This window comes from Cygnus atratus, chromosome 1, assembly GCF_013377495.2.
Source record: "Cygnus atratus isolate AKBS03 ecotype Queensland, Australia chromosome 1, CAtr_DNAZoo_HiC_assembly, whole genome shotgun sequence".
In the NCBI taxonomy this organism is placed as follows: Eukaryota; Metazoa; Chordata; class Aves; order Anseriformes; family Anatidae; genus Cygnus; species Cygnus atratus.
This window is the reverse complement of record NC_066362.1, coordinates 200,977,147-200,992,876: the sequence shown is the minus strand read 5'-3', so window position 1 is coordinate 200,992,876 and position 15,730 is coordinate 200,977,147. Positions and strand designations below refer to the sequence as shown.

At 43.1% G+C, this 15,730-nt stretch overlaps 1 protein-coding gene across 3 annotated transcripts in view; it reads right to left on the bottom strand.

Moving 5' to 3' along the window:
• The window catches only part of ME3 (malic enzyme 3), a 125,320-nt gene that overhangs the window by 36,735 nt on the left and 72,855 nt on the right, over positions 1–15,730 (bottom strand). For all 3 annotated transcript variants that reach the window (XM_050712137.1, XM_035571330.2, XM_035571329.2), the window contains exon 4: positions 1,570–1,645. In XM_050712137.1, the coding sequence (XP_050568094.1) occupies positions 1,570–1,645 (76 nt within the window). The remainder of the gene's footprint in view (positions 1–1,569; positions 1,646–15,730) is intronic.

Here is a 15,730-nt window from a genome sequence, read left to right as displayed (position 1 = left end):
TTCTTTCACAGCAGCCCAGCTACAATAGTAGGGGTGGGGGTGGGGCACATCAGAGCTTGGCCAAGGCTTTGCTAAGCCCAGCAGAGAACTATTCCAGCACTTCCAGGCAGAGGACTCAGATATATAACTTAGATTTCCCATTGCCACAGTAAATGCTATTGCCATGAAGCTCTAAAGAACCACGAAGGAAAAAGTGAGGCAGCATCTCCAGATGTTTCTTCACTGTCTTTAATGGCACTTGCTGGTCTTAGACCACATGGTCTAAGCCTGTTCAAAAATCGTGTCCCTCTGGGGTCTTAGGTGCAGTTCAGGTACCTCCCTACTTATCTGAAAATCTCGAGTGTTTAAATGCCTACCAGTTCAGGCATGGAGTATTCTCTGTACAAACACATAGGGAACCCTGCGGTCCAAAACACAGATAGTGATGTAATTAGCTACCTTTGTAGTCTGGCAAATTCAGAAAGTAGATAGTCTGAATCTCCTTCATGGACTACTGCCTTTCCTATAGTCTGGTTTGGGTGCCAGAGAGCGATGTTTCAACAATAGTCTAATCTTTGTGTGCCAGTTTCCCCATCTACAAAAACATACCTATTGGCCATGATGAGCTGTGCTCTCAATCCGGATCAGAAACAAATGGAAATACTGAGATTTTTGGACAGAGCAAGGACAAAATATCTAGTTTGATTTGTTCTCTGTGGTTCCAAAGACAACGAATAGGATTATATTTTCTGGAAACATGTTCAATTTCTTTTTCTTTCTTTCTTTCCTTCTTTCTTTCTTTCTTTCTTTCTCTTTCTTTCTTTCTTTCTTTCTCTTTCTTTCTTTTTCTTTCTTTCTTTCTTTCTTTCTTAGAAATGGAATATGCTTGCAAGATTTTCACTGCTTCCAAACTTTCTTCCTGGAAGAAACAGCTTACTGATAGGAGACTGAACCTCTGTCAATAGCCAGGGAAATTCCCAAGCACATGTACTTTCAAACTGATGGAAGGAGGCGATTGGCATGACCTGTCTTAAGTGTTGACTTTATTTTATGCCAGGGACTTGCCCAGCCCTGAGCCCTAGAGAAAAACACTTCACAAGATCACTTGTTAGGTGGGGTGTCAGTAATTTCTTCAGCTGCTGGATATCAAACGTTATTTGCAAAGTTGGCAGTGTTCTGGATGCTGCATGACTCATTGGGTTTGGGAAGAATCCTACAAGCAAGTCAGTTACAGAAATATCTTAAGGAGCTTTGTATACCTAACAAGTTGTGAGCTAGCCACAGCATTCTTCAACACTTGTATCTTAAATCTTCACTAAGGCCTTGATTCTGTATGAATTTACTATCATGCATGCTGATTTTTTGACCAAGGTCCTGCTACCTTTAATAAAGATGTTCTTGACTACATGCACACATGACAGATTCTCTTAGGTCCAACCACTAGCCTGGAAACTCTTCGAGGCAGGGAAGACTTCTTATCTTGTCCTTTCAAATAGGCAATTCTGTAATAGTTCCAAATGGTTCCATTCAATATCCATTTTGCACCCAACTTCTTTGAATTTCCCAGCCCATAGAAGACACACCACATACCTTAATATTTTCTTCAGGCCAAGAGTTAAGCATTGTTGCAATATGGCCTTTGTCATGGATGGTGATAAACAACCCCCTAGGGAAGAAACAAAAAGAAAGAAAAACACTTGTAATAAAATTAGAAACTCCAAGAAAAAATAAAACAAGTGAAACTCAAAAATTCAAGGAAATGAGCTACAGAGCACAAAAACAGGCTATTCGCTTGCATGGAAAGGAGACCAGAGATTGCCAATACGAAGTTTAATTCTCATTTCAGAACCCCAAGGCTCAAAACCCTTAATAGTAACTTTACTCAACAGCCACTGGTGTTGCACATTTCACCCTTGTGAAACGTCATGTTTTGGGGAGCAAACTCTGCCTTAGTTCAGAAGAGCTTTCTTGTTAAAATAGTTCTGATAACTACAAGGGAGCCCGATGATTTTACCTCAAGCCTTCTTATACATTCTTTCATGAGGAGCTTATTGTTGGCAGTTCAAACAGTTGAAGTGTCATCCTTCTCACCCAGCTACCAATATCAGCAATTGCAGAGCTAGACATTTTGGGTCCCCTCTCTAGTCAACTGAGCTCCAAAAATTTGTTAGCCCTTCCTGAGTTTGACCACCTGGCCTATATGAGAGATGGATCCAGGATGGAGCTGAATCATGTTCCAGAAATACAGAAATTGCTCCAGAATACAGTCTGTATCAACAGATTGTATCAGGAGTCCAAATGACATCTTTTGGTATTAACAACTATACTGTAAGGAACTAAAGTTAAATCCAGCCTGAGCCAGTCTAAAGCACAGACCCTCTGGGTCTGGCGTTCTCACCAAGCCTTTGCCAAACTATGCCAGGTGATCTCAGAGAAGTCTGTTTTGCTCCTAGCAACTGTATCCCCTTTTGATCTTTGTCTCAAGGGACTGTAAACATGTCAAGGAAAGGTTGGCTTGCTCTGTTAATCTAGCCTGAGCTTAATAAGTAGCTGTGGCCTTGGGGCTACATCTGCAGATACCTTAAAAAGGGCTCATATTTAAGAAGTGGAGACAGTGGCTGTCTATAACACAGGCTTGGTACTTATATATGACTTCACTCGGTAACACAATCTATACCTCCATTGTCACGGCAAAATCAGTTGTCACTGTGAACCCATGTAATGTGAACATTCTGACCACATCAAACTTACCCTTGCAACACCATATTTTTCCTGAATATCTCACCCCAATTTTTGATACTTGCATTCACCTATTGAAAAACACCCAAAATTATGAGAAATGAAACGGAAAAATAAATCTTTGGATGAAGCCTCAGTACAAAGTATCAGCATTGGCAATAGCATACTTGATTGCACTAAGACTAAACATTTCTCAACACAAAGGTCATCGTTGTTTAAATGAAAATGTCTTCTTTTTAATGAAATTAGGAACTAGAAGACAGCATTCTTGGAACATGCTTTAGACTTGTGGCTTACTTTTCTCCTCTCTGCTGTTATTACCAAAAATAGTATCCTCATCAGGGATTCTTCCAATACCCAAGATAGTATTGTTCACATTAACTGATCTCTGCTCAGATACTTTGAGATTTTTTGATGCTCCGTTTTAGCAGTGCTAACGCCAAAGCAGCAGCCTCCTCCATATGTGTCTCAGGGTAAATTGCTCATGTTGCTCATCAGCACAAATCAGGGGCTCTAACTTGATGACTCCTCTTGGCAGGCCGAGGCACAGATTTTACTTGCCTTGTTATCTGCTCACAAAAGCAGGAGTTGTGCTGGTGATTAGCATTGCGTTGGAAAGCAGCTGGAACAATGGAGAAATGCGTTTTTGCTGCTTACACGTCCCTACTATTGTTCAGCCCCCGTAAGTTCAGATCAGGTCACAGTTTGGGGTTCTAAAGTGAAATGTGAGCTAGTAAAAGTCTTATTTTTTAGAGAAGACGATTGAAAACAACTTCCATTGTAAGTCCGTGTGAGTGACGAATAAACAAACATCATTGGGTTACTCTCTCTGGCATGGACTTCTCCCATACCACTCTTCCAGGAGGGTAGATATCTTCCCACGGTCAATTGTGGGAATCCTAATGAAAAAGCCTTTTTCTTTGAAAAGAAGAAAAATAAAAGTGCTGACTTCGACACTGATCAAGTCACAATCACAGAGAAAGATCAGAAATGCAAAAAAGGAAAGTAATGGTTCATTTATTCAACATAAAATAAACAGTTAAATCTGTGCCCAGTAACCAATGAGCTAATCACATACGCATGGCCTATCTCAAAGGCATTATTCACAGATGTTAATCTTCATAAACAAGGGGTGCTATATTGCTGCAATCCACGTTTTGAGGATTTATTAACCAAGACTTGAAAGCACAAATTAGTAACATAATTGCAGATACTTCAAGTTATGACATGCTTGTAAAAAGAATGGTATGGTTTCAATAAGCATTTTCCATACATAATAAAGACATCTCTTACTTAGTTGTCTAGCTGTGTGCCTCACACATTCAGATTGCTTCAGTACTGCCACGAGTCCACCAGCTATTCAACCTCAGGAAGACACTCACTGCCCACAGTAGAAGCTGAAATCCAACTGTTTGCCCACCACCAGTCTTGCTGCTAGGTGAACAGTGGCAGTTTCACACAAAGTAGAGAGGGCAAATGCCCACTGCCTCAGAAGAGCTCCTGACTCTGTTTCCTTGGGAGGACAGTGGGACGGTTTCCAGTCCTGCTGGACCAAGGAGAAGAGAGTCTAAGTCTTCTAAAGCCTGAAGACTGCTCTGTGTTGCTCAGGAGAAGGGCCCTGTCTGCTATCACCATGGCATGTTTTGCCTGAGGAAGGACTGGCCTGGCTTCGACAGCCGAATTGGTGGCTGAGAACCAAGCGTGGAGAGGCACTCCTCTCAGAATTTCCATTCCCTTTCTTAATATTATGTTTATTTGATGTTAAGCAGGACCCTCCATTGAGCATGCTGGCTTTCATGGACCCTTTTCTGGAAACAAAATGGCTATGACATATTTTAACTCTGCATTCAGGCCGCGACATGGACCAGGTTCTCAGTCCTAGCTGCTTTTCTCTGCAGTCACATGCATGGAGCAGTTCAGAAGAAAAACTGCTCCTTGTTTTACTCCAGGCAAAATTGGATGGGTTAATTTAGACTAACAATTAACACACTAATGGCACTACCAGCTTTGGAAGGGAAGCTTCTAGGAGCAGAAAGGGGCATCCATCAGGGGAACGTGACGTCTCTCACTGACACGACCGCAGGGGGAACTGGGCACAGCCTCATATATTCCTTCATCACTGAACCAGAGAGCCAAAGGCCCGGTTTCAACAAAACACAAAAGTTTCCAGTGCCTCTAGGCACCCAGTTGGAGCACATTCCTGAAGCTGCTCCAGGCTTTCTGGCCTCCACTTGGTGTTCAGGCATTCAGAAGGTGACTCTGGTAGTGGTGAGCTGGAAGATGCAGGCACTATGAAATACTCTGACAGCCAGCTCAGCGAGCTCACCGTGTTTTTAAGAAGATGGCAGAGGCACATGTCAGATTTTAGTCAAAAAGTGACTTCTTGTGTTCAGGGGTCATAGGTAAGTCCTCATTCTGAGTGAGTCCCACCTGACAGCAATGGTTACCCACAGAGATGAGCTGGCCAACTTATCCACTGCAGTAAGATGTATGAAATTGGCTGAGGGTTAATCTTTCCTAAAATCCCTCCTGCAAGCCAGGCAGAAGGAATAAACAAGCTGTGCAAGCTGAACTCAGCAAAAGGTCTGCTGATGACTGAATAAGGAAGAGTAGCAGCCAGGTTTCTCTCATGGGTACATAGTTTATAGGAGAGGTAACAGGAGCAAAAGCTTATTTGTGCCTCGAAGGACAGCAGGTAGAGCTCTAAATACTGAGAGAGACAGGCTGGTCCATGTGGACCACTAGTAAATAAGAAACATTCAAGTGGAAAGAAAATCAATTAACTTGATTTTCTTTTACTGAGGAAAAGATGCAGGCTAAGCATTCTGAAGAAAGAATGCAAACTAAACAGATTCTGCCTTTACCACCGTATCTTCTCCATCTCTCTTGGGATTATGTTTGATAAAATGCTTCAGAGAAATGAAAAGTCAGCAAGGCTTTTTTACTTGAATCCATTTGAGATTCAGTAAAAATGATTCAATTAAAATAAAATCCTAAAAAGGTAAGTGGTTTCAATCAAGTCACATAACATGGGCACTGTGTGAGGTGCACAAACATCCTGGTTTTCCAGCCCTGAAAACTCACCTATGCCAAGGAACTTGCCATTTTACATGGATTTAGCCATTCTCCCTTAGAGAAGAAGCTATGTGTACAGCTAGCTGGAAGCCAGACACACATGTAAAGGGCTAAAAATACAAGAAATAGAGCATAGTAAAAATGAACTGTCCCAGCAATGTCAAGCCAGAATGTACAAACTGTACCGCTATTTCTGGCTAAAGAGTAGCCTTCGTGGAGCTGTTACCTTTGTGGTGGTAATTCAGAGTGCTTTGCTCTGCATTCATTAGGGTTTTAGAGCTCCAGTCTCCTCTTTTTTTCCATTAACATCACTGGTTTCACTACAGCCTTCCTTAGTTATGGTGGAAGTCAGACTAGATTTCATTGTGCCTCTGAGCACATCTGTAAGGTTCCAGGAAACCTCAAGGAGTGTTACAACTTCTTAATTTGTCTCTGAAACAATTCTGTATGGATTTCAGCACGTCAAGTCAAGCTGCCTGAACTGGACTGCTGGATCCTGCAGACTGCTGACCATCATTGCAGAATTTGTCAGAGTGGTTGGATATGTTCACCCATACCACACGACACTTTTTCTCATGCCTAAATAAGAGATTTATTTTCCTTTCTGGTTTTGTTCTGGCTGCATGGAAGTGCTTCAGGAATTATAAAGCTACACAGCTTACCATGCACACAAGTTGAAGAATCCTGCTGTAAGGGTTAAATCTTGGCAATCCTGATGGCATTACGAAAGATCCACAGTGAAGACAATCCCAGAACTGCAAGGCTCATTTTAGAAAGAGTTCAGGGACAAGGGAGACAGGACAGATGGAGACAGACAAGGATGCAATGCCAGACACTGGTGGTAGCTTTTTAGAATAACATTCATTTCTTTTAGACATTTTGGAAGGAGCAAATTTTAACATGTTTCAGGTATTAAGAAACAAAAATATTCTGTAATGTTTTCATTCAATGAGAGCTTACTTCTTCAAAAAGGCAAAGTAGCATTCCCCTTTCTGATCTTCACGGTTAGCAATGCTGCATTGTGAGCTATTTCTCCTTAGAAGAAACAGCATGTGGTGGAGCCAGGAGTGTTATCTCTAAAGCACTATTGTTTATTAACAGAGAATGTGCAAAGCTTCATTTCCCAAAACACAGAAGGGAGTGAAAAAGCTTATGCAACTTATTTCCTCACAGCTCCAAATCTCTCCTCATTTTCTACCCAAAAGTCTCTCTCTCCTTTTTCCTCAGCAACTGCTCCTGCTTCTGCGGCTGTGCTTGCAGCCCTCCTGGGGTTGCCTCTTCCCACTTTTCTAGCCTACTGCTGCCTCTGACGTAATCAAACAGAAATCCACTGCAATCCATGCCTTTGCTTCTCTAGGAACCATGTAAAACCTCTTTGGCCACTGCTGTGCTTCTGTTACAGTGTTGTTCTGTGCTGTAGTTTTGGGTAGCACTGATGACTTTAGTTGCCTGTTTACATCCAGACAATTAATGGCCTCTCTACATTATCATAGGTGATGACAGGCAGCAATTATATCAACCAACTTTACTATCCTGGTCAAAAGACACAGAGGAGCAACGCAGATGATGGCCCTGGCTCACCGATTTGAATACTGGCATGAAGCTAGCCTTTGTTCCACGTGAACTTCCCTTACTGGCTGAGATAGGACCTTATTTGTATGGTATTTATCTCCTCGTGGAGGAAAAGAAACACCTCTAGAAGGATCTAAAAACGTCAGGAGTTGTAAAGAGTTGAAAAGCACAAAGAAAACCACCCAACCAACGCAGCTTCATCTTTCTTTTCCTCCCTCCCTCATTTTCTCCCTCACTACTTTAGAAGGACTGTTCTAAGAAGAGGAAGATACTTTCTCAGTAAGGGAGGAATGTATTTGCACACTACTATCCAATTTTTACAGATACTGCAACGGTCAGGCTCAGTCAGGGTTTGGTATCTAGCAAGAAGAACACAAAAAAAACAAGTGCAAATTCCAAGTGCTGTATGCACAGCAATCCATCCATCAATCTTGTTTACTGGATCTCAGAAAAGAAACATCAAAGATGTTTTGTTTAATTGTCTGCCAACATTCTTCGTATATAACTACTTGTTCCTGAGAAGAGGGACTGACGAAGGGAAGAAAATGAAAAAGGTAGCCAAGGTCCCTTTTCATCCAAGATAAGACAGGGACACTTGCAAGGAGTCTTGCTCTGTGTGTGTGCATGTAATGAACTGCAAGGCTAAATCATGAATATGGCAACAAAAATCAAACTTTTGTTACATTTTCTTTCCATTTCTTAAATTCTTGTCTGGGTGCTATGATGAGAATTTGCTCCACAAGTAAGGACTGGACAAAGACGACCAGGTGGGTCAGCATTAAGAAAACGAACATAGAACAGTTAAATCAGACAGGCAGGCATTCAGTGCTTTCGTCCAGACAGGAAAGGTTCATTCTCAGAATAAAAATGCTCAAGACAAAGATTAAGCATCTCAAAACCTGAAGGTCATGAAGACCTGCCCACATTAAAGACCCTGACTGTTTTGACTTAGTAGGGCCTGAACTTCCCTCAAAATGGGTAGGAAGTCCCCGGGAAGCCATTAGTTAAAGAAGCAACAAACAAAAGAGATGAGTCACATCTCTGCCAGCGTCCACTGCCTGCATGAGGCTGCTGCTGAACAGCAATGAAGAAGTTGTGAGACACTGGTCAGAAACCTGCACTGAGATACCATATATTGTAAAGGGCTTTGGTTTGGAAGGGACCTTTGAAGATCACCCAAAGACCATCTTTGAAAGGCATGGCACAAGCTGGCCTTCTACAGTGATTACAGCCATTGCCTCACATCAAGGCACAACACTCTTGGAAAGCTTTGAGCAAGACTGTCTCAGAATGATGTTGAGGTTCACCTGGCAAAATTACCTTCATGCTCAGGAAAGAAAACAAGTTGGCTTGTCCTTGTGGAAGGATGCTGACTGCTCCTGCAAGCCACTCTGTGCTCTTTTGGGTTTGGTCGCACTATGCCTGAAGCCCAGATGACTGGTAGGTAATTCGGCTGCCCACTGCTGCAACAGGGACATACACACGGGAGGGATCAGCAGATAGCCTTGGCTTTCGTTGCATGCTAACCACAGAAAATTGTCCCTGCCTTGCCAAAAGGATATGCTAGACGACACACTCTGTGGATTCAGTGTTAGTCTGTGCTAGAGATGCGGTAAATTGTGGTTACAGTACAGCCCTACTTTTGGTTTTATTTATTTACACTTTCAAGACTCATACACAAAATTGACAGGATGAGCAACATGAGATTCTAGAGACATTTCCACCAGCTGCTCCCCTATTGTTGATTTTTTGGTTCGCGTCTCTGCCAGAACAGGATAAGAGCCTTCAGGAACAACAAAATAAACTTTGAAATTGCTTGGCTCTTTTAGGGAGCTCAAGATTATAAATGCCTGCGGGCTACAGGCTTTGGAGAGAAAGTATGTGCTAGCATGCACTGATTTGTCTAAATACAGTACAACTAATCATCACATTGGACAAAATCTCTGTGGTGATTCACCAGTTATTTTTACAGATTTGTTTACAATAAAAGCCAAGAACTTTCTGTTGGTTTAGATAATTTTCTCTGTAAATTGTAGGGCACTGAGCAGTGCACTGAGGTGCTATGGAAAAATAAGAGAAATAGAGTACAGTCAACTACTGATGAAATTTATACAGGGATTCGTAAGGCAAAATCCTGTAATTTAAGTATGCTATGAGATTTAACTTTAAATAATCTGTGAGGTGAATGATTGCATTAGTATTATACCTGTTTTTAAAGTTGTCATCACATATTTTAGGCAGGAAAACCAAAATTCAGAGTCGGAGCCAGGAGATGCAGGCTCCAAGGTACAGTAATGGAAGATTCACTCTCCATAACCCCCTATACACACACAGGGAAATCTCTGTGATCCTGAGGGAAGGCAAGCAGCTAAGCTGTAGGAAACTGATGAAGATCAGGAACAGAGTGATTTGCATGTGTACATAAGGGTGATGGCTCGCAAAGGCAGAGAGCAATGCACAAAGCCTGCAGTGGAAGCTGCAGTGCTTCAAGTTCTTTGGCATAATCCAAACCCTGCCCCAGCAGGACGGTTCGGATCAGAGCCTAAAGCTAAGCTTTCATATCCATGTCCTAGTCTGTCATGCTAGTAACACCCAGCACTACTTTTAGCGTTTTTTCCAGGAAACGGGAGCTTATACAATCATTCTGTGTCCCCTCTTACCTGCTGGTTCATCTCAAACAAATTTATCAGAAAGGCAAAGGTCTCAAAGATGTTTGTTCCTACGCTGTTTTATAGAAATCACTGCTGCGATTAAGGGAAAAGATAAAGGGGTTCATGTCCCCAGCACTCTGGAGAGGGTAACACAGACTTGCCCCTGACAATTACTTTGACAGCTGGCCAAAAAGACAGCTTGCAGCCAGACACAACATGCGTTCCTTCACACCTCATTCCTACCGAGCCCTCGCTAGCCCAGCCCTAGCAAAACCTCTGAGCCTGTCTGGGCTATAGGAGTAAGCAGAAAGCAGAACAGCAGGAGAAAGCTGCCTGCAGGGAAAAACAAACGGTAAAAGAGGACAGGTATGGGGGTCTCAGGGTCAAAAATGCAGAGACAGGGAAACGGAGGGGACCCAAAGCTGTGCTCACTGCTCCCTAGAAAACTGGTGATGGAAGGGGAGAAGCACCAGCTGGTGGGGGTCTATGGTGGAGCACAGGCGGATATGGGAAGGGATGAAAGGGATGCAGAAGGGAACAGAAGGCATTGCAAATCAGAAGTGTAAAGGGACAGTGGACAGTGATTGGGAGGAATTCTGGATTCCTTGGCTGTGCTAGTTAGGAAACAGCCTGAAGAATAGATAGCCCTCTTTTCCTCTCCATGGGGACAATGGTGGAGAAAGACCACCATAGTATAACTACTGATATTGGTCATTACACAGCAATGTAAAAACGCAGAGGAGTGGCATTAGGTCCCCAACCAATCTTTGCTACTCATAGTCTAGGACTAAGGGAGGAGGTGAACAAATTCACATTGCTTCTGGCTTGTCACAAGTTGCTTGTTCCTACTGGATTCTCAGGACAAAAGGGTTAACCAGAGAACTGTCATGGCATAATTCAACAGTTAAATCCTGTTTGTATTTCAAAACTTCAGAAAACGATTCCTTCCATGCCACTTTCAGCAGTGGTGTTTCAACAGTGGTGTCTAGGAGGAGCTCTGAGAAGGGCTATGTAAGGATTCGGCCCCTGGAGCCAAGGGCAGGGTTGGAGCCAAGCAGGTCTGCAGCGTGGGGGCTGATTCTCGCTGACCCTCAGCACCCAGAGCTCCCTTTTTGCTCATGAATCCAGGACATTCATAACTACTCTGCCACCTACACATAAATTTACAGATGCACATGGGTAAAGACCAGGCTTTGAGGTGAGACATAAGATAACACCACCCTAGGATCCTACTAACCAGCAAGAGTAGGCACTTCTCAAATTCAGCATCCTTTGCTCTATTCAAGCTCATCGTGCTCAAGCAGCTTGAAGTCCGCAGCTGAAGAACAACTTCAAGTATAGGAAAAGTTGGCTAACCCCTGATTTTTTTTGCCTTTTGGAGGCTGAGTCCTAGAGCAGCCTGTGTGTTGGACCCTGGCAGTATCTCAGCAATTGGAAGATTACAGGATTACAAAGAGAAAGGCATTGAGATGGGCAATCAGTGCTATTGCCCGTGGATGTTGACCAAGGAGCCCTTATCTGTTGTAACTGCTAAGCACAAAATGTATTCTATTTTACTTCATAGTAGAGGTTAAGGTGGGATCAAAACTCTCTGGGAAGCTAAATTAAATCCTACCCTGATTATATTTCCTTCCTGTGCTGAGAAATTTCTTCCAAGATCCACACCTTTGCTTTTAAAGTACACTGCAGGGAACCCCGAGATTGAACACAAAATCAGGATAAAGTGTGACCAAAAAAAAAAAAGAGTATTATATTGACAATAGCAAAGCGATCAACTTTCAAATAAGTTAAATCTAACCTGGCATGTTCTGCCTTAGTGAATCCACCTAATAATTTGCTTTATTTTTATTTTTTATTTCACATAAATTGTAGCAAGTACTGAGCATATCAGCAGCTTTTACAGTAAGTCTTCCACAGTCATATACTGAAAATGTGTGTGACTTGCTCATTGTCCAAATGTTTGAATTGTGTATTTGCACACAGAGTTTTCCCTTTGGTGTAAGTGAAAAGGCACTTCTGAAAATACAAAGGAAAACAAGGAGGTAAGAATTGCCTTATCAAAACACAGAACCCTGCACTCCATGTAGATGTAGACCTGCTGGGAAAGTCTTTGGCAATTGCAAAACTCCTCTTTATGTTGCCTGTTGATTTCTCTTCTCTTTCAGACATGGATGCCCTGCTACTAGAGGATGAGAGCGCTCTGACACAGCTATTATACAGCAACATAACAGAGCATCTCACAGTTGCCTTGCAGTAAAGCAAAAAATAAAAAATCAATTTAAAAATTTATAATAAAAATGCATCTTTTAAAAATATAAATATATAAATGACCAGTTAAAAAAAAAAGATTGTTCCTTTTTAAAATTGTGCCCAAGTCACAATGCATAGTCTATGGGAGGCTGTTATACGGCTCAATGGATATTGCTATCAAAGGTTTTCATGATAGCTGGTGTTATTTCCCCTCCAATTTACATCCTGGCATTCATTATTCTAAATATTTCTCCTCCCTCCTCCCTGCCCGTGACATTTTTTGTTTAAGGTGGGGTTGTTCCTTGTGACAGCAGCACAGATTTATGCCAGATTAAATGTGAACACATCCTCTTGAATTTCCTTCTCCAGGTCAACCGCTTCTTTTGGCCAGCTCCACCTCTTCCTTTGAGCTTCTCCTGGTAAACCAGGGAATTTCAACAAAATCCAAATCATCTCTGGCAGCAGGAGAATGCCTGACCCTCACAAGTTAATTTCAGACTTTGCTGCTAACTACAGCAGGCCCGAAGCTTTATCTCATGTCCATAGAAGTGTCTCTTCAGTGTTAGAGCTTTTTCATGTACATATTTCTTAGGAAAAGTAAGGGAGAAAGAGAGTAGAGTGGAGATATGGAAGGAAGAGCACTGACATATTTTCTAATGAAGAACCAGACTTGAATACTTCTTCTCCCCCATCCCAATGTAACAACTCTGGCAGAACCTCATAACCCCAACAATATCCATCCTATGCCTCCGGTCTTCACAGTACCTGAGGTCACAGCTGATGCAAAAGCCCTTCTGTCCTTACGCCCAGTAGCTCCTTTATTACCTCCTCTCCCCATTTAGTGAGTCACTTTACTGAAGGGGGAAGAGAGCTGGGGCCAGGATGGGGGTACAGCATGCTGAAACAACCTGCCTGGGAAAAGCAGGGTCAGCACGCGGGTAGCAGTGGAAGCCCACGAGCCACTCTGCCATCTCTCAGCAGGGGTTTCGAGACTGGCTGAGCGTTCACAGCAGCCCTGGGCTCCCTCTGTGCTAGCTGTTTCCTCCTCACCTTCTCCAGCCACGCTCTTCTTGTTGCTCCGTAAGCTGGTCCCAAACTTAGGACCATCTCCCAGCTTAACCCCTGCCAGCCTCTCAGGGCTTCCTGACTGCACACCACGGTCCTTTCCACAGATTTTCCCTTTAACCTGTTACAAGACCCATCTGCTCACGGTGGTGTTATTTAAACACGGCTCATAAAACACACCCAACTCCTCCTACACTGATTTCAGCTGCTTCTGGAAGAAGTCTGAACCTTGCTGGTGGCAACAAGAGACATGACAGCCAGTGTTTTTGCAAGAATTACGGACCACCTAAAAGGATTTCAAAACATGAGTTTCAGGCCAACAACTCAAAATCCATCCTTCCCGCTCGCTTTTGGTCTTCACTGTTTTATAGAAGAGGGATCGCAGACAATTCACTGGTTAGTGACAAACCTATGAGGGTTACGCCTTTGTTCTAACACCCGTTTGGTTTGGGGTTAACGTGTCTAGAAATGGCAGGTAACTTTGTTTCCTGCTGCTTTGATTGAACAACACAACTGAAAAAAAGCCCTCAGCAGAGCCAGATCTGTTGACAAGACAATTCTGTAGATTGACTGTATGTTTCACTTGCTCGTTTTTCATCAGGGACAAAGATCATTATTCTGTCAGACTTAATTTTAGCACATCTGCATCCTGTTAGCTTTCATTCTCTGAGTTTAACTTCATCCCAACATGTTTTACATTGTTCTGCAACCAGTCCTCGAGGACATTTACATCTCCAGAAAAGGACAGTGAACCCAGGCAAGTTTTGTCTGTCCCTCTAGCTTTCCTCTGGTGGTGATGCACCAACCTGTTCCAGTCCTGCTCTCAGGGGATGCCAAAAGCTTTTGCAGAGCAACTGACAGCTCTATATTTTTGAATACCAATATGCTTATGAATTATCCACTGTCTCAACAGGCTGTGGGCTTATGTCACTATAATAAACTGTTTCTTACTGTTACACAAGAACTAAAACCCTGATTCCATGCCCTGAAATAAGTTCGCTTCTCTGCTTTATCCTTGTGAAAAAAATATGGAGTCTCTTTTCAAAGATTCTGTCACTATTTTTTAATTGTGAAACTGATCCTCCAGCTTAAAAAATACCTTTAAAACTGCATTGCACATGTTCAGTCCTGTGCTGTATAAGGAACTCCACAATATTCAGTAAGGCCATTTTACACTGTAAAAGAATGAAAAAGCAAAAGAGGAAAAAAGTCATAATACTATGCACTTACGCATTACTATGCTTAATTTTTCTTTGTAGAGGACTTTGCTTCTTCAATCTAAAGCAAAAAGGACTCCTAGCCACAGTCCCAAGGCTTTCAGGGCTAGTGGAAGCATTTAATAGGATAACAGTGACTCTACTAGTGGGATCAGTGCGCTAAGATTCCTCCTCCCTTTCCTTGTTTAGTGTCTCAGAAAGCTGTAAACCCTGCTCTGTTATATTTAATTCCCTCCCCCACCAAATTTCTGATGAGGAAAAAGAATCCTCAGGCTTTGAAAAGCAAACACTCCCAAGGCCCATGTTCCTTAGTACCTAAGGTAACATCTCCGTTGCATCCAGCTACAGTAAGGCATCACCATGAGCAAAGCTGCCTCCCCCAAGCCTTCAGCAGCTTGTTTTCCTGCTTCTGCACATCCCTTTCCCCTTGTCAGCACTACTCTCCGTGCAGCTGACGGTGAACTGGCTATCCAGTTTGCTGCTAGCCTGGCCCAAAAAAGGCTTGGATCTACTCCGATTTACTCCTGAACCAGATCATCGCACAGCTGCACGGACATCTGCGCAGGCACGAGGCCAGTGGAAGGGAGGAGTGAATAAACAGGGATGGATCGGGGGGGCTGCTTCCTTCAGGGCCCGTGACCAGAGCAGCCCTGTGCTGGGGACCCGGGCACTGCTGGCAGGCGAGGCTGCCACGTGCACGATGCCAGGGAGGACCACAGAGCTCCTTCTCAAAGGAGGGACAGCATCTGAAGCTGTACAACTCCACGAAAAACCTCCCCCAGGGCTGGGTCACCCTGAGCATCTACACCTCATACACATCTTGTCACCTTGGGACACTATTTCCAGAACTTCTGAAGACAAACATGGCAGCAGGTTTTCCTAAGAAAACTGCAACCCCAAGACCCCGTAACACCGACTGCAGAGGAGCATAATCTGAGCAGCCCCCAAGATCTGCCTAACCTACATTTACACCCCCCTTGTACCTGTTACTGGCCTCTGCTGCAGACAGGATCCACAGCTAGGAAGCTCTTTGGACACAGTCACTCTTTTCTTTTGCTTGCTTAATGGTCTGCTTTAGCACTGAGGAGAGATTTTGACAGTGTCCTTATCAAAAGTGTGATAAAGGTGCTATAGTTTGGTATTTCAACTCGTACTCAACTTGTACTTTCAGATTGCAAAATT